The sequence below is a fragment of the Pseudorca crassidens genome, chromosome 7 (genome assembly GCF_039906515.1).
Source record: "Pseudorca crassidens isolate mPseCra1 chromosome 7, mPseCra1.hap1, whole genome shotgun sequence".
NCBI classification, from domain to species: domain Eukaryota; kingdom Metazoa; phylum Chordata; class Mammalia; order Artiodactyla; family Delphinidae; genus Pseudorca; species Pseudorca crassidens.
In genome coordinates this window covers 83,722,689-83,741,988 of record NC_090302.1, presented here as the reverse complement: position 1 = coordinate 83,741,988, position 19,300 = coordinate 83,722,689, and the positions used below count along the sequence as shown (strand labels likewise).

Here is a 19,300-nt window from a genome sequence, read left to right as displayed (position 1 = left end):
ACTCCTTTAAGTCTCCCAAGAACAGTATGTGTGGGTATTTCCATTTTATAGATGAGGAAACTGAGACACAAATAACTTATGTAACTTGCTCAAGGTCAACTAGTTAGTAACTCAAGGAGCCAAGATTTGAATTAGGTATTCTGTCTCTAGAGCCTATTTGCTACACTGCCATGAGATAGATTTTTTTTTCTCTCTCACATACCCATACAGAAGATGGGTAGGTGATCCTGGACAGTAGGCCTCTGTCCACCAGGTCATCAAAGGAAAAAGATTCTTTTTGTTTTCATCATCTCCTATGGTGGTTTCCTCATGTGCATGTGGAAAATGGTAATGGAAGAAAATGGAGAGGACAGTTTTCTTTTTAAAGGATGTGACCTGGAGTTTGTATTTACAACTTTGCCTCACATACTGTTGGCCAAAAATTAGTCATATGGCTGTAACTACTGTGAGGGAGGCTGGAATCTATAACCTCTAGCTAAAACTCAGAGGTTCTGTTACTGAAATGAAGGAGAGGAGAACAGATACTTGGGTGGGAGGAATTTATAATCTTTGCTATGATAAATCACATTGGAAATGGAAGTGTAAAAGAGTTTAAAGAAGGTTACATCAGCACGATGGAGGGGTAGGAGGTCCCAACACTTGTCTCCCCTGCAAGTGCAGCAAAAACAATAAATAACCAACTACAAACTGATCAAAATATCTCAGGGATAGCTCTGAACTTCAATGAAGAAGCATGCAGAACTCAAAACCTGAGGATGGCCACATAGAAAAGTACAGGAAGCATTTTATCTCCATCACCCCATTCCCCAGTCTAGAGCAGCTTGGTACCAGAGGGTTCCCCTCAGTAGAATTTTACCCCACGGAGAAAAGGACAGCAGAAGAATCCCAGTGAGCCTTGCTGCTGTGGATGTTTATAGCCTTTGTTTCCGAGGCTTTGCAAGTCTTCACCAAAGTTGATTTCAGCTGACGGAGCTGCCTGGAGTCCTGCCTCTTGCATTTGTTCCTTGGGGTTGGAGCTCTTGCTGTGGGCTCATATAGCTGCTGCATCTCCCCTCAGCTGGACTCACTACAGTGAGCCCCAGAGCTCCAGACCTCATTTTCATGAGAGATCTGCACATTCTCGCACCTTAGACACCAATGCCACTGCCACAGCAAGTGCACCAGTGCCCAAGGACCCAGGCTTTGTGGTGGTTCCACATGCACCTGATTGTAGGACTCTGGCTGGCTCTGTTACTGCTGTGAGATCCAGCATACCAGATCAGGTGCCAAGGGGGATCCCGTTAGCTAGAACTTCCTCATATAGGCAGAAAAGAGCAGTACAAAAAGACCCTAGCAGCCTTTGCCCCTGAGGATCCCAATAGCCCTAGCCACCACTGCTACCTGAGGACCTCCATAGTATAGGCCATGGAAGACCCCTACAGTCAGTGCTGATGTTGACCTCAACTGATGGAGCTGCATAAAGACGCCACCACTGTGCCTTCCCAGGAAGCAAAGACGCTGCGTGCTACCCAGCTGGTGCTCTTACAGTCACCTTCAGGTGAAAGTCTTTCCCTACCCAAGCCAGTCCAAAAAGGCTGGAAGAGTTGACTGCATCCTCAGATGTGCAGACATCAATACAAAACCTTCAGAAACCTGGAAAAGCAAGGAAACATGACACTGCCAAAGGAACACGGTAACTTTTCGGTAACTGAACTTAAAGAAGTGGAGATCTGTGAGTTATCTGAAAAAGAATTCAAAGTAAAGAAGCTCAGATACTTCAAGAGAAGACAGAAGCAATTCAGTGAACTTAGGAAAACAATACATGAACAAAATGAGAAGTTCAATGAAGAGTAAGAAATCATAAAAAGAACCAAATTCTGGACCTGAAGAATACAATGAATAATGCAATAGAGAACTTCAGTATCAGGCTCAATCAAGCAAGAGAAAGAATCTGTGAACTTGAAGACAGATCTCATGATATTATAAGGTCAGAGGAGAAAAAGAAATCAGAAAAAGTGAAGGAGGCCTATGTGAATAGTGGAACACGATTAAGTGAAACAACATCTGTGTAATGGGAGTCTCAGAAGAAGAAGAAGAGAGAAAGGGACAGAAAACTTATTTATAGACATAGTGGCTGAAAACTTACCAAATCTGGTGAAGATATGGCTATGTAGGTGCACAAGCTCAAAGATCTGCAAATAGATTCATCCCTCAGAGATCTTCACCAAGACATTTTCATCAGGCTCTTAAGGCAAAGGGAGGATTTTGAAAGCAACTAGAGAAAAAACTTGTTACCTATGTGGTAATACTGATAAGCCTATTAGTAGATTTCTCGGCAGAAGCCTTGTAGGCCAGGAGAGAGTGGGATGATATATTCAAATTGCTTGAAGAAAAAAACTGTCAATCAAAAACACTTGACCCGGGACTTCCCTGGTGGTGCAGTGGTTAAGAATCCGCCTGCTAATGCGGGGGACGTGGGTTCAAGCCCTGGTCTGGGAAGGTCCCACATGCCGTGGACCAACTAAGCTCGTGAGCCTAGAGCCCATGCTCTGCAACAAGAGAAGCCACCGCAATGAGAAGCCCGCGTACCACGACGAAGAGTAGCCCCTGCTTGCTGCAACTAGAGAAAGCCCACGTGCAGCAATGGAGACCCAACACAGCCAAAAAAAAAAAAAAAATACTTTACCCATCAAAGTTGTCCTTCAGAAATGAAAGAGAGATAAAGAGTTCAACAGAAAAACAAAAGCTGAATGCCCACTCTCACCATTTTTACTCAGCATAGTGCTAGATATCCTAATTATAGCAATTAGGCTAGAAAAAAGAAAGAAAATGCATCCAAGTCAGAAAGGAAGAAATGAAATCATCTCTGTTTGCAGATGACATTATCTTATATATAGAAAACTGTAACATCTCCACCAAAAAACTGTTAGAACTAATAAATGAATTCAGTAAAGGTACAGAACACAAGGTTAATATACAAACCATCAGTTGCGTTTCTCCACACTAATAATGAACTATCTGAAAGAGAAATTAAGAAAGCAATCCCATTTACAATAGCATCAAAAACAATAAAGTACTTACGAATAAGTTTTACCAAGGAATTGAAAGACCTGTTCACTGATCAATAAGACACTGTTGGAAGTTATTGAAGAAGACACACAAAACAATTGAAAGATATCCTGTATTCTTGAGTTGGAAGAATTAATATGAAAATGTTCATGCTGACCAAAGTGATCTTCAGGATCAATGCAATCCCTATCAAAATTCCAGTGTCATTTTTCACAGAAATACAAAAACTATCCTAAAATTTGTATGGAACCACAAAAGACCCCAGATAGCCAAAGCAATCTTGAGAAAGAAGGACAAAGCTGGAGGCATCACACTTCCTGATTTCAAGCTATTATGAAGCTATGGTAATCAAAATAGTATGGTACTCAAATAAAGCAGGGCACATAGACCAGTGAAACAGATTAGAGATCCCAGTCATAAACCCAAACATATTATGGTCAACTAGTTTTTGATAAGGGTGTCAAGAACACACAATGGGGAAAGGACAGTCTCTAATAAATGGTATTGGGAAAAACTAGGTATCCACAAAAGAATGAAACTGGACCCCTGTCTTACACCATTCACAAAAATTGACTCGAAATGGATAAAAGACTTTACATATAAGGCCTGAAACTATAAAACTCCTAGAAGAAAACTTAAGGGAAAAGATCCTTGACATTGGTCTTAGCAGTGATTTCTCGGGTAAGATAACAAAAGCACAGGCAACAGAAACAAAACGTGTGGGACTACAACAAACTAAAAAGATTCTGCAGAGCAAAGGAGACAATATATTGAAAAGGCAGCCTACAGAATGGGAAAAGATAATTGCAAACCATATATCTAATAAGGGTTTAATATCAAAAAAAATACAAAGAACTCACATAGCCGAACGGTACAAAAGAAGATAGTCCAATTAAAAATGGGCAAAGGACTTGAATAGACATTTTCCCAAAGAATTATGTACAAATGGCCAGTAGATAATGAAAAGGTGCCTTACATCAATAATCATCAGGGAAATGCAAACCAAAACCACAAAGAGATATTACCTCGCACTTCTTAGAATGGCTATTATCAAAAAGAGAGAGCAAATAGCGAGGATTTGGAAAAAACAGAACCCTTATACACTGTTGGTGGGAACGTAACATGGTACAGCTAATATGGAAAAGGACATGGAGGTTCCTCAAAAAATTAAAAATAGAACTACCATACCAGCAAACGCACTCCTGGGTATATATCCAAAGGAATCAAAATCATTATCTTAAAGAGATATCTGTATACCCATGTTCATTCCAGCATTATTTACAATAGCCAACATTTGTAAACAACCCTAATGTCTTTCCATGAATGAATGGATAAGGAAAAGTGATTCATATATATGATGTACATATATCATATATAAATATTATTCAGCCAATTAAAAAAAGGAAATGCTGCCATTTGCAACAACATGGATACATGGATGAATCTGGTGGGCATTTATGCTAAGTGAAATGTGCAAGGCAGAGGAAGACAAATACTGTATGGCATCACTTACATGTGGAATCGTTGAATAAAAAAAAAAAAAAACAATTTCATAGAAACGGAATAGAAAGTTGGATTCCAAGGGCTGGGAGAATGGTAAATGGGGTGATAAGATCAAAGGGTATACATTTTCAGTTTTAAGAAGATTAAGTTCTGAGGATCTAATGTACAACATGGTGACTATAATTAATACGGCATTGAGTTTCTGAGAGTAAATCTCAAGCATTCGCACCACATGCACACGCACACACACGTACACAAAGTGTTAACAGTGTTAACCATGTGAGGTGATGGACGTATTAATTATCTTCATCTTGATAATCATTTTACCATGATTTACCATTTTACCATATATCATCACATTTTACACTTTCAATATATACAGTTATATTGTCAATTATTCCTCAATAGAGGCAAAAAATAAAAGCAAAGTTTAGAAAAATGTCCTTTAAAAATATTCTCTACTTTGTTTTAATGCACTCATTTGCTTACATGAGTACTGTCAGAGTACTCCTTTACTCTTCTTTCCTTGTGTCCCCCACCTCTATGGTCCTCATGTCCTTTTACATTCTGTTTCCTGGGTTTTTCTCTAATGCATATTCATTCTTCATCCGCATTACTGCTGTATTGGTCCAGACAGTTATTGTCTTTTCCTCTGTTAATTGGTCCCCCTTCATATATATGCTCCCTTTCTCATACCTGCCAGAGTGATCTTTTGAAAAATGTAAGTTAAATCACTCTCCTCTTTAAAATCCCCAGTGCTTATCTTCCATCGGATGAAAATCTAAACTAATTGGCCTATCATACCCTTCATTTTCTCATTCTTATTTGCTTCTCCTAGTACTTTCTCAAGCATACAAGTTAAGTCACGATTAACTTATTTTCCAAAGATATAATTTAAATTCTTTATTTTCACATTATTATTTCTTCTTCTTAAAAGCCACACTCACACACTCTTATGTTCACCCAGAAAGCTGCTATATTTTTCTCCAAGATACTGCTTAATTATTACCTGTTTTGTGAAGTGATCACTAATAACCTTGGCCCCAGGCAGTTTGCATTTATTATTCCATTCCCATGGCATTTTTAAGTATATGCCTTCATTAGATGTATACCTTTTGTATTATAATTATTTTTTGTTCTTTCTCTCTTTAACTTCATAAGCTCCCTGAGGCAGGGACTATATTTACACATCTTTTAAAAAATTCCCAGCACACAACACAGTGCATGGTACATGGCAGTCAGTGAAAGAAATAAATGGGGAGTGAATTGTAAATGGATGAAAAGAGTTATTGAAATTTATCATAAACAGGAAACGAGGTGTTTCATTCAGGCTGTTGCAACGTAAGACATTATTAATTTTTTAGAACTTGACAACATTAGTAAAAAAGCTCATATATTTTTAGAGTGCTTTTCCAAATTTTGAAGTACTTTCACTTCATCTCATAGGTTTTTCAACACCTGGAACAACCTTAGAGACATTTTTTATAAGGAAATTTCATTTACTTTTCCATTGGTGATTGAAATACCAGTGTTTTATATATATATAACATTCTACTTTTGGATGTGCATGTTATAGAATGCTTACCTCTGACCTACTTATAGCACATTTTGTATCACAGTGGATGACGTAGTAGATGAAAGTGATGACAACGATGATATTGATTTAGAAGCTGAAAATGAAACCGAAAATGAAGATGACCTAGATAAAAATTTTAAGGTTGGTATAAATTTCTGTGTTTAGTCAACTTTATAAATTGTATTCACAGGTGTAGAACAAAGATTGGGTAGATATGTATAGCTAACAGTAGATTAATTTGTTTTCTCCACATCTTTTTATCATGGATGACTATGGACACTAAGCTATTGAAAGGAAAATAATGTTGCTTTGAATACATTAGTCTGAAAAGGGCCTTAAAAAAAGTTATTTTCACTGTCTCTGACAAGGAAGATTTTATCTAACCTTTCTGACTTAGATTTTAAAGTCTAAGGGAATCTAAGGGTGAAGGAAAGTGTTTTTTGAGACTCTTAGGTGGCAACCCTTTTTGCTTTGTTAAGTGGTAGAGGGGACCATTTTAGTATCTGCAGAAAAACATCTTAACTCCTTTATTTTTCAACTGTTTAGCTTAATGCCTTTTGGGGCACAGGGGGTTCATTTGACTCTTGTCTGCTTGGGCCTTTTTGTCTTGAAATGCTACATCAAAATTGGGGTACACTGAGTATTTGACTCTCTCTGGAAATAGAATCTAAGATACTGGAAGGAGATTTCTATCTTAATAGCAGATGTAGAACCAGTTTTATTATCACCAGATGTGATCACCAAGGCAAGCTTTGGCGAAATTGTCATGGTAGCCAGTCTAGACAACGTGATGGCATGCATCCTGGCCTCAAGAAGCTACAAAGATGAAAAACAGTGCAAGCTCTGGTGTTCAAGGCAAAAAATCTGGGGTAACTGTGTTGGTGGTTCTGGACTTGATATGGTGAAAGAACTGGTAGGATCCAAGTTAGAAGAGTTTATATTCTGCATGTAAAGTGTTCCTTAGATAACAGGTGGTATATTAAAATCAACTGTTTGGATTCTTTGGGAAGTGAGTGTTTAGAGATAGTAAAATTTCCTAGATTAATGTTAAGTTTATAATTTAAAGTTTTGTATTTCGATGGAAACCTTTCTTTTATGTATGTTTCCATGTGTATTAAAAACAAAGTATGTTGAGTGTAATTTATTCTTCATGGCTCAGGGTCCTCATTAAAAATATCTGTTGTGGGCTTCCCTGGTGGCGCAGTGGTTGAGAGTCCGCCTGCTCATGCAGGGGACACGGGTTCATGCCCCGGTCCGGGAAGATCCCACATGCCGTGGAGCGGCTGCACCCGTTAGCCATGGCCGCTGAGCCTGCGCATCCGGAGCCTGTGCTCCGCAACGAGAGAGGCCACAGCAGTGAGAGGCCCGCGTACCGCAAAAAAAAAAAAAAAAAAAAAAAAAAAAAATCTGTTGTGACCACTACAGATGTAAAGATGGAGATTGGCAGGGAAATAGAACTCAATAGGAATTTATAACAGTGATTCTAATTTTTCTGCTTGAAAATTGTCAGTGTGTATGCATGAATACATATTTAAAAATTTTTTAAAAATCGTATGGGAATAAGTTTCATATATTATGTATCATGGTCATTTACCCATAAATACATTAGTGTATATTTCCTCTAAGCACAGTGATATAGTAATCTTTCAGTGTCCTAGGGGGAATTGGTTCCAGGACCCACCTCAGATACCAAAATCCACAGATGCTCAAGTTCCTTATATGAAATGACATAGTATTTGCATGTAACCTATACACATCCTCCCATATGTTACATAACCACAATACAATTACCAACTTAATACATTTATAGTGATATATCATTTTTATCTAATCTACCATCCGCATTCCATTTTGTCAGCTGATCTAATAATCCCCTTTAAAAGATTTTTCTTTCTTTCTCCAGTATAGGATCTAGCATCAGGTATTGCATTTAATTGTCATGTCTATTAAGTCTCCTTTAATTTAGAACATTTCCACGTATTTCTTTGCCTTTTTTGACAGTCACATCTATAAAATATACAGTTATTGGCAGCATTATTCACTGGGGTATTCAAGATTGCTCACATTTTCCCCATTTTACCTTAACACAGCAGTTATAATAATAAGAAAAAATAATAGATTGAATTTATTGAACAGTTAATCCTGTGCTAGTCCATGCACTTTACACATACAGGCATACCTCGTTTTATTGCACTTCCCTTTATTGAGCTTAGCAGATACTGCGTTTTTAACAAATTGAAGAAGGTTTGTGGCAACCCTGTGTGGAGCAAGTCTGTTGGTGCCATTTTCCCAACAGCATTGGCTCACTTCATGTCTCTGTGTCACATTGGTAATTCTCACAATATTTCAAACTTTTTCATTATTAATATATTTGGTATGGTGATCTGTGATCAGTGACCTTTGATGTTACTATTGTAATTGTTTATCAATGAAGTATTTTTTAATTAAGGTATTTACATTGTTTTTTTAGACATAATGTATTGAACACTTAATAGACCACAGTATAGTATAAACATAACTTTTGCATGTATTGGGAAACCAAAAATTCGTCTGACTCTCTTTATTGCGACATTTGCTTTATTGTGGTGGCCTGGAACTGAAGCTGAGATATTTCCGAGGTATGCCTGTAGTAACCATTAAGTCCTGATAGTAATCCTATAAGGTATGTGGTATTATTACCTCTGCTTTACAGGGCTGATAATTAGAAACCAGAGGTACAGAAAGGTTATCGGTGTAGCTGATAAGAGGTGGGACCAAGATGCAGAATAAAGCATTCCAGCGTGAATGTTTGCTTTCTTTACCACTCTGCTCTGCTAAATATTAATTTTTTTCAAGGGCTACAGAATTGTTGGCTGTTTGACACTGCTGAGCTGTGTTATCTTATTTTTCTTCTTTACCACTGTCTGCTTCTTACTCATGTTGTCTGTTACATTTGGACTTTGCTTAGTTTTTCCTTTTTATCTAAATCACATCACTTTTTTCATGCTTTAGGTGAACCTGCTACATTGTAGTGGGTATAATATCTGTGTTCTAATGTGACTGTAGTCATAGAGACTGTTTTTTCCTCACCATAGTGATTCAGTTCTCTTTGCCCCAGATTTTTCAGTTTGGAGCATTTATAGAAACCTGGAGGTTCTGTTGTAGAAGAGTCGTCTCCAGATTGCCAGGACTTGTCAGTATATAAGCTTCAACGTATTCTTTTTTTTTCTCCTTAATTTTAGAAGAACTTTAAAGGAGTAGTAGGTTTATTTCTTCTGAGTGTGTCAGGAGCTCTTTATCTTTGTTTTTCCCCAAACCAAAACACAAAATTTCTTGCTATTGACCTCTCAAAGTATAGTTTTCTTTCCTCACTGTGCCTGTTTTACAGGAAAATTTTTTTTTAATTTTTAAAATAGCTACTTTGTAATGCTATATCTTCATAAAATAGTAATGAATATTGAACTACTAGTATGTTTAGAGTAAGGCATACCTTTTAAAAATTTTTTATTATTTTGAAAGTATTAGCTACTTTATAGATAATATATAGATAATATACTATTATCTACTTTAATAGATGCTAATCAAGAAAGTTACATATTTTTGGTTCATCAATGCATAATTTAAGGATATATGAAATTATATATTCATGTAATAATTACACAATTATGATACAGTAATTAATATGATACTCTTTAAATAAAACCAGTCTTTATTATTTATGGCAATGGAGAAAATCTTTTTATTGGTTAAAGAAATAATAGCTAAATTCCTGAATATGAAATATGAGAAATATATAATATATTGTTCTTTTTTAAATTATGTGTTAATATGACAATATATAAATATAATCAGGTACATGTATATAAAGCATTTTAAGGATTGACACATAGTAGAATGAATTTAAGTCTGAAAAATAAGTACTTTACTCTGATAGTAAGATAAATGTAAAATTGAAGATGAATACCAATTGAAAATTAATAAGTGGTTTTATTAACTCTCTTTAGCCATCAGTGAAGGTAATGATGGATTTGTATTTGTGTAAGGCCAGAGTTGTTGAGGGTCCTAGAAAATAGCTTGGATAGTAGGTAACTCACACTTGTCCTTCCATCATGATGTACATTAGCTCTTTGTACACACACAGATCAGATTGATCCTGGATACATATCCTATTCCTCCGAGGTCATATTTCTTTACATTTACTGTCTTTTTTTCCCTAAGGGACATGGAAATCATTTTTGGCTGTTGTTCCACTCCTCATTGTTTTTTTCCCCTGAAAAACAGAGTGAATGGTCGTAATGAGCTTTTCTAAGGGTGCGTGATAACCATTAGTCGCTCTTGAGGCAGTGTGTTATATTGACTAACAGTGTATTCTTTGAAATCACTGATTAGTGATTTGACATGCTGGCTCCTCTCTTTGCAAGCCACTTAACCTCTCTGTACCTCAGTTTCCTCTTTAATTAAATGGAGGTCATGATACTATCTGCTTCATAGTATTCTTATGCAGATTAAATTAGATCATTATGTAAAATCCTTAGCAGAGTCCGTCACATATTTTCATTGCTCTATAAAAGTTAGTTATTTTGATTATCACCACCACCATCATATACTTACGTTTTTCAATTTAGTTTTCTTAAGTTTTACTGCCCTTTAATCTGAGCAAAACGATGGCATTTGGGGAGATTGGGGGGGAACATAGTTTAGTTTCCATCTTGATGTTAGTTTTTCTATCTTGAGGAGCCCAAATACCATGCTATGTTAGTATAATCTTTGATAAAAAGAAAACACAACATAACAATCAAAATAACAATAACACAACAACCAAAAAATATAAGCAAATTTTAATTTACAATGAAATGAATACAACCTTTCTGCAGTGATTATTCTCTATGTACATGTAATTAATAATTTGGAAAGCTTTAAATCTGAAATGTATTTTGTAATTTTTCGTTTTTCTTAATTGGTGACATACCATTTTTATTATTTCAGAATGACGATATTGAAACGGATATTAACAAACTAAAACCCCAGCAAGAACCAGGACGAACAATAGAAGAACTTAAAATGTATGAACACCTTTTCCCTGAGCTTGTTGATGATTTTCAGGTATACAGAAAATTCAGCATCTTAACTAATTTTAAGAAAAAGTTCTTTTTTTCTTAGACCTATAATCACTTTTCACTTTTAAAAAATGAAAGTAGTGTTGCTTTTCTGAGTGACATTGGACAATTATTTCAGCATTCTGAGCTACAAATTGCTGTCGGTAAAACGAGGGAACTAGACCATTTAATTTTTGGACTAGCTTTTAAATTTTTTAATCATTTTTGTTTATCAAGTTAATTGACATAGTTTTTTATTCTTTTTAAAAATAATCTTTAAAATGGCATTTCAGAATCTTATGTTAAAGCCTTATTTTTATCAGTTGCTTTCAACTGAGGGGAGATGAGAGCTGAGAAAATGCTTAATTAAAAATATAGTCTATGCTCGTTGAATTGTTTTTCCTGATAGTCACCATATAAGCGTGGAAGGTCAGGGAAAGAGGACAACTGGAAGTCTTTGAATCTAAGTTGCTTCATAAGGACAGTGACTTCTTGTTAACATTTCTTACCCTCATTTATTTACTAGAATATAGTATTCAGCTTGGATTGCACAGCAAGTAAAGCTGATTGAATTGATGGCTAGTAGTAAATGTAGTTTCTAACGCTCACTCTGCTGCTCACTTGTGGTGGGTTCTTGAGTAAGTCCCTGAAACTGCCCAGAATATTAAACTGTAAAATAAAGGGTTTGAACTGATAATCGTAGATTTATTTAGCCCTTGCTGCAAACCCCCGCTCCCTCTCCCCCCCCACCCCCCACCCCGCCAAGTTTCACACACTAACAGTGTATTCTGGTTATAATTCCTGGTTGCAATAATTCCTGGTTGCTCAAAGAAAAAGACTTAAATGTGAAGCTGTATGTGAGAAATAAAAACAGAGAAATGCTTACTAGCTAATGTTTACATTTCACAGTTCTAATTATTCAGGTTTCTCTTTGGGAACTAATGAGCTTTTGGATGCAATAGAAGAAGCAGCAAGTTGCTCCCTCTCCCCCTCCCCCAGTGTCTTGGTACTCCCCATAGATTTGGGGTATGTTGGAAGGTACGTTGAAATCAGGGGTAGTAGAAAGAGGGCAGGAATGAAGGAGAGGTTACTTGTCAAAGAAAAAGAAGAAGACAAGAAGAGGCGTTTGGGAAAGGATACAGGGTGATTTTCTTTCAGGCCACCTACAGGAAGTATCCGGCTGCTCTTTGCACACTTTTGTGCCCAACTAAGAATCACTTTAAAATAAAACTCCAGAGATAACAAATACTGCCAATTTAAAGCAGAAAAAATATATTGTGGAAGGGGTTTGGGGAAGGAATTGATTATTCTGTGAAGAAATGACCTATTTTCTTCTCTATTTGTATACATATAAGAATTATATAATGTGAGTAAAAACTGTAGGAGTTTTGATGTGGGAATAGAGATGAGTAGTTTTTTAATAGGTGTTAAGGTCAGGATTTTGATCCTCATTATTTCACGAGCCAGTTCTTTTCTTGTAGACTATGTTGATGAGTACTGGTACGTTTGCCTATTAGTTCAACAACCAGAATAGGCCACCCGTGATGGTTTCCTGCTTGGCACCTTTGAAGAGCTGGCCAACTTGTGCTTTAGTTTGGCTGCTTCTAGAACAGACTCCTACTTTTGGCCTGACTTGGTGTGACCAGGGTCAGATGGTAAAGACAGGTGTATCTGAGTGTTAAGATCTCTGAGGATTCTTCCCAAGTGAGTTACCCCTTTTTACTGTGTTTAAGCAAAAGAAGTTACTTCCAGTATTTCAGATAGTACATATTTATTAATGCCATATTTTTAAAGCTTAAAGTAGAATAGTTAGCTCTATGTATATAGTATATGTTGCGGGAAATAGCACATTTTCTTCTATGTACGTAATTGGAAAATAATTCTAAAGTAATTGTGTTGGCACTCTTTCTCATTTTTCAGTTTCAGAGGAACGCACTGTTCATACACTTTAGTCTCTAATTTTTTAAGTGTGTGTTGGAACTATGTATAAGCAGCGATATTTAAGTGATGTATTTTTGAGAATTAAAAATATTTGGTTGGCTCTAAATAGGAAGTGTTTGAAAGAATGTTTTTCAGCTATCATTGTATCAAATGATACAATGATATGAGATGGCAGATCATGAGATATTAAACAGAAATGGAATTAATTTTGATTATGACTTTTTCCACTTGGATTTGCATGTCACTTTCAACATCAACCACTGAAGCTTAAAATTACTTGATGTGTTTGTTTTTACCTGAGCACCACCCACTTTGTTTCCAGATGTGTTAAAGCTACTATTCAATGGCCTGACGGAGGCAGAATGAGTGCATTTGAAGTCCACATAAAGAATTATTAAAGTAGTTAGCAACAGACTTTTTTAAGGGGACCTTACGCATGCTTTTAAAGCTATGATTATTTATTTCTGGTGACAAGTATAGTTTTATTTTCTTTTGTTTCTTGATAGCAGAATATTAGAAGTGTCAAAATCCTGCATTTTCACAGCTCTGTTTTCATACATCTGTGGTAGCATGATGACATTTACCATATGGACTTTTGTTATGTTTATTTCTTTCCTCTTTTTTTTTTTTTTTTTTTTTTTGTGGTACGCGGGCCTCTCACTGTTGTGGCCTCTCCCGTTGCGGAGCACAGGCTCCGGACGCTCAGGCTGAGCGGCCGTGGTTCATGGGCCCAGCCGCTCCGCGGCATGTGGGATCCTCCCGGACCGGGGCACGAACCCGTGTCCCCTGCATTGGCAGGCGGACTCTCAACCACTGCGCCACCAGGGAAGCCCTCTAGTTACTTTTGATAAAATAGTAAATATATGTATTTACTAAATTCTGAAGTTAATTAGGATCTTTCTTTTCTCTTCTTAATTATAAAACGAAACTTAGGATACTTTATATACACCTCCCAAACCTTCAAAACTTACATGCTTTGAATTTATATTTTAACTCTAGCTTAAAAAAAAACCTCATATGATGCTACTGCTTTGTGTTTAGATTCAGTGTTTAAGATTTACGTACATTTTCACTACCTTGTAATTTTTTATTTCTTCTTGTTTCTCAGACTTTCTGTCTGAATTGCTTTCCTTCTGCTTGAAATGTTTTATAGTATCTGTCTGTCTGTCTCTTTTTTGGTCCAAAAATATATTTATTTTGTAATTCTTCTTGAAAGTCAGTCACTGTTTTCCTCTAGCTGCTTTTTTAAAATCAACTTTATTTAAGTGTAATTTACATGCAATAAATTACAAATACTTAGGTTCAATGAGTTTTAACAGATATATACAATTGTGTAGCTACCAACCCTGTCAAGATGTAGATTTGTTTCTGTCACCCCAGAAATTCTGCCTGTGTTTCTTTTTAGACAATATCCTCATCTCTTGCCCAGGTAACTACTGATCTGCTGTCACTCCAGGTTAATTTTGCCTGTTTTGGAATTTCTCAAAACTGGGCTCATATAGAATGTCCTTTTTTGTGTAAGGCTTCTTTTGCTCAGTATGTTTTTGAGATTCACCTGTATTTTGCATTTATCAGTGGGTTTTTCCCCTTATTGCTGAGTAGTATTTCACTGTATGAATATACCACGATTTCTTTATTCATTCACTTCTTGATGAGTATTGAAATGTTGTCAGTTTTGGACTATCATGAATACAATTGATACTACCATGTGTGTACAAAGCTTTTTTGTAGGAAAGCTTGTAGGCAATATGCCTTCATTTCTCTTGGATAGATACCTACAAGTGAAATTGCTGGGTTGAGTGTATGTTTTCACTTTATAAGAAATTGTTTCTGGTGACTTGTAAGATTGTTTCTTTAGCTTCAATGCTCTACAGTTTCCCAGAAATGTTTGTTAAGTGTAGGTATTTGTTAAGTCTTGGGATTCATTGTGTTTTGGAATCTGTGAGTGTTGTTTTCTCATAGGATTTGGAAAAATTCTTTATTCTCTTCTTCAGATACTGCCTCTTTCTCTTTCCCTCTCTCTTCTCTTTTGGCATTTCTAATTGAATGTAGATTTTCTAACTCTCTTCCATATCTTTTAACTCTTTTTTTAAAAATGTTTTCCTTCTCTTTGTTTCTCTGTGCTGCATTTAGGTAATTTCATCAGAACAGTCTACCAGTTCCCTAGTTCTGATTTTTGCTCCATCTAATCTATCATTAGAAACATACATTAGGCATTTAAATTTGTTTTTGAATTTTAGAAGGTTTAAAAAAATGTTTCATCAGTCTTTAACTTCTTGTTTCTTGTCTTTCATTTCTTTGAACATATTAGATATAGGCATTCCTTAGTCTTACAGTTTTAGTGTCTGAATTTCTTGCAGGTTTTTTTTTTTTTTTTTTTGTGGTATGCGGGCCTCCCACCATTGTGGCCTCTCCCGTTGTGGAGCACAGGCTCTGGACGTGCAGGCCCAGCAGCCATGGGTCATGGGCCCAGCCGCTCCGCGGCATGTGGGATCCTCCCGGACCGGGGCACGAACCCACGTCGCCTGCATCGGCAGGCGGACTCTCAACCACTGCGCCACCAGGGAAACCCTTGCAATTTAAAAAAAAATTTTTTTTTTTACCATGAGCTGCTCGTTTTCTCTATAATTTTGTGGAAATTCCAGAAGTTTTTGTTGTTGTTGCTGCTTTTGACAAGCACTGTAATAGATGAAATTCCTCATTGAGGGTTTTTGGACCACCCAGGTAATGTGAATTCGGGCTGCAAATTCATGTGGTGTGATAGCAGGCTTTTGGTACCATTTTTTGAGTAGTGCTATTCTTCACCCTCTTAAGTGCTAAGGTTTGAGACAGTTGACTTTCCTTGCTATTATTTGTTTTGTGGTAGGGTATTTCTAGGGCCTCTATATTGAAGGTTTAGTTTTCTGGGGTTCCTCTTTATGGGAGGGGTATCTTCTGTTGGACTCCCCACTTTATGCAAGCTCTGGGTTACTCTCCTGTTCTTTATACTTTTTGAGATGGGAAAACGTATACCCTAGGTCACCTGTTTTAACAAACATTTTTCAAGTGAAAGCCAGCTTCAGTCTTACAGCTTTGGGATCCCGTCTTCACTTACTATTTGGTTTTTAATCCTTGCTTTCTTATTCACTTGCTGTCATACTTAAAATGTTTTAATATCTTTTTTTTTTTGGCCGTGCCGTATGGCTTGCAGGATCTCAGTTTCCTGACCAGGGATTGAACCCTGGGTCAGGCAGTGAAAGCTCTGAATCCTAACCACTAGACCATCAGGGAACTCCCAAAATATTTTAATATCTTTTCCAACAGTTGTAAATGTTTCTGTGGGGTAGATAACTAGCCCACCAGGTTTCCTACAACAGATTTTTAAATGCAGATTTCTTCCCTTATCTACCACTTTAGAAAAATTTTTTAAAAACTATAGCACCTAATGTTGTCAAGGAAGAGAAAAGTTCAAATAGATCCTCTCATATACAGTTACTGGGAATAGTATTAATATTTTTGGAAGGCATTTGGACAATTTGTATTAAACATTAAAATTGATTATAGTATCTGGCTCTGTAATGCCATTTCAGTGCTTGGGAAATTATCCTAAACAAAAATTTATGCAAAAGGATGTTCATTGCAGAGTTCTTTATAATAGGAAAATTTTGGAAATGGCTTAAATATACATCTTATTTGTTTGTTTAAATCCTTCCGTATTCTGTGAAGGATTTAATGCCCAGCAATAGAATAAAGGTTAAATCCATTGAGTTTTTTTTTTTTTTTGATAAAGTCTTACATAGACCAAAAAAATGTCTAAAAGTATAAAAAGAGAAAAGGCTACTTGATCTGTCAGCAGCATCCTTATTTTTACTTGTCTTCCAGGACACTTTTCTTTCCTGGTTTTCATGTTCCCAGCCCAGCTTTTTCTTCTCCATCTCCTAGTGTTTCATTTTCATCTCCTCAACTTCTTAAGATTGTAGTATCCCGAGGTGTACAGCCTTTTGTCTTCTCTTATCTGTCTGTTTCTTTCCACTGATGATTTCCAGTCTCATGGCTTGGAGTAGTATCTGTATGTGAATGACTCTCAAAGTAACATCTTCTGCATACACCTTTCTTCTGAATTCTCAATGCATACATTCAGCTGCCTGCCTTACATCCTTGTCTATATGTGACTAGCTCACACTTAACATTCCAAAGCTAAACTCCTGATGCTTTTCAGTTGTTCAGGCAAATACTTTGGTACCATCTGTGACCGCTCTTTGTACCTTTTACCCTGTATCTGGTCTATCAAGATATCATGTCTTTTTGGCCTCACAATACATTTAGAATCCAACCACTTCTTACCAACTTCCGTAGATTACTGCAGAGGACTCTTAATTGGTCTTCCTGCTTCTATTAGCCCCGCCCGCTCCTCCCCAGAAAGACAGAATCAAACTAAACAAAAAAGAGTTACGTAGCCCCAAATGCCTAAATGCTGTGGTTAAGAAGCCTGCACTACAGTTTTGGTTTTTGTCTTTTCCCCCCACCCCCTTCCCCAAATACGTCATGTCATGGCACTCATCTTCTCAGAACCCTCCCTTGGCTCCCAGTCTCATTCAGAGTAAAAAGCAAAATTCTTACAATAGTCTGCAAGGCCCTACAGTGTCTGGTCCTCTTTACCTCTTGGACTTTATCTTGGTCCGTCTGTTCCAGCCATCCTAACCTCCTTGCTGTTCTCTGACCACACCAGGCCTTCTCCCACTCAGGGGTCTGGGAACCGGCAGCCCTCTCTGTCTTTGCTTATATCTGCTCAGTGAGCCTTCCCTAATCAATGGCATTAATATTGCCACCCACCTCTCCTCCCCCTGGCACCTCCAGTCCACATTACCCCTTTCCCCCTCTTCTTTTGCTTTAACACTTTACCCTCTAACATCCTATAAAATATATTTGTATCATGTTTATTACTTTTTCTATTGACAGCCCTCTCCCCTCCTTCTGTAGAAGAATATAAGCTGCAAAAGGGAAGAGTTGTTTTGTTTTTTTTTTAACTGATGGGTCTTAAGTGCCTGAAACTGCTTGGCACAAAACAAACACTCTAAATATCTGTTGAATTAGTGAATAGCAATTTAGCTGTTCTGTTTCCTTTAATAGATTTTGGATGATTTTAATGTCTCTATACTTTTCTAAAATTTCTCATATTTGTTATATATAGGCACTATTTTTATAATAGAAAAAGTAAAATTAAGTGTAATGAATTTTGTGCTGGTTAAACATTTTGTCTTTTATTAGCAATATTAAAATATACCCTGTTTTATCCATCTTTAAAATTTTCAAATGTTAGGTTTCTGAATCAGCATATAAAATGAATATGATCTTAGTTTTGTTAATATGTATAAATATTCACATATAAAAGATTAAACTTATTTTTTATTTTCAAAGGACTATGATTTAATCTCCAGAGAACCAAAAGCTTTTGTATTTGAGGGAAAAGTGCGTGGCCCTATTGTTGTTCCCACGGCAGGAGAGGAAGCGTCTGGGAATTCCAGCAATTTAAGAAAAGGAGTTGTAATGAAGGCGACTGTGTCTCCTAAAGGAGATGAAGATAATAAGAAACCAGCCTGTGCGGATCTGGCAAAAGAAGACATTAAAGATAATGACAGAACATTACAACAGCAGCTAGGTGATCAAAATAGAACTATTTCATCGGGCCATGGCTTAAACAATGATATTGTGAAGGCCTTGGACCGAATTACATTGCAGAATATTCCTTCTCGAACAGCCCCGGGTTTTACTGCAGGAATGAAGAAGGACTACGGTCTCCCTGTCACTGCCCTTACATGCGCTAATGCATGTTCACACGTGGCTACTTGTGGGAATGTTCTGTTTGAGGGAAGAACTGTTCAGCTAGGCAAGCTTTGCTGTACTGGAGTCGAAACTGAGGATGATGAAGACACTGAGTCTACTGCATCAGTGGAACAAGCATTAGTTGAAGTTCCTGATGGACCAACACTCCACGACTCAGATCTTTATATTGAGATTGTGAAAAGTACAAAGTCTGTCCCAGATTATTCGGAGGTGGCTTATCCTGATTATTTTGGTCACGTTCCTCCTCCATTCAAAGAGCCTATTTTGGAAAGGCCTTATGGTGTACAAAGGTGAGTTGTAGATTTCCTCTTCCTCATAAACAAGATCATTGTCA

The 19,300-nt window shown here is 36.8% G+C and overlaps 1 protein-coding gene across 5 annotated transcripts in view; it reads left to right on the top strand.

Moving 5' to 3' along the window:
- AGTPBP1 (ATP/GTP binding carboxypeptidase 1) overlaps positions 1-19,300 on the top strand; it is a 170,777-nt gene that overhangs the window by 75,812 nt on the left and 75,665 nt on the right. For all 5 annotated transcript variants that reach the window (XR_010945100.1, XM_067744765.1, XM_067744768.1 and 2 more), the window contains exons 12-14: positions 6,171-6,268; positions 11,093-11,209; positions 18,541-19,256. Coding sequence is in view for 4 of the 5 variants with exons in the window: in XM_067744765.1 (XP_067600866.1) it covers positions 6,171-6,268; positions 11,093-11,209; positions 18,541-19,256 (931 nt within the window). In the remaining variant the exon portion in view is untranslated. The remainder of the gene's footprint in view (positions 1-6,170; positions 6,269-11,092; positions 11,210-18,540; positions 19,257-19,300) is intronic.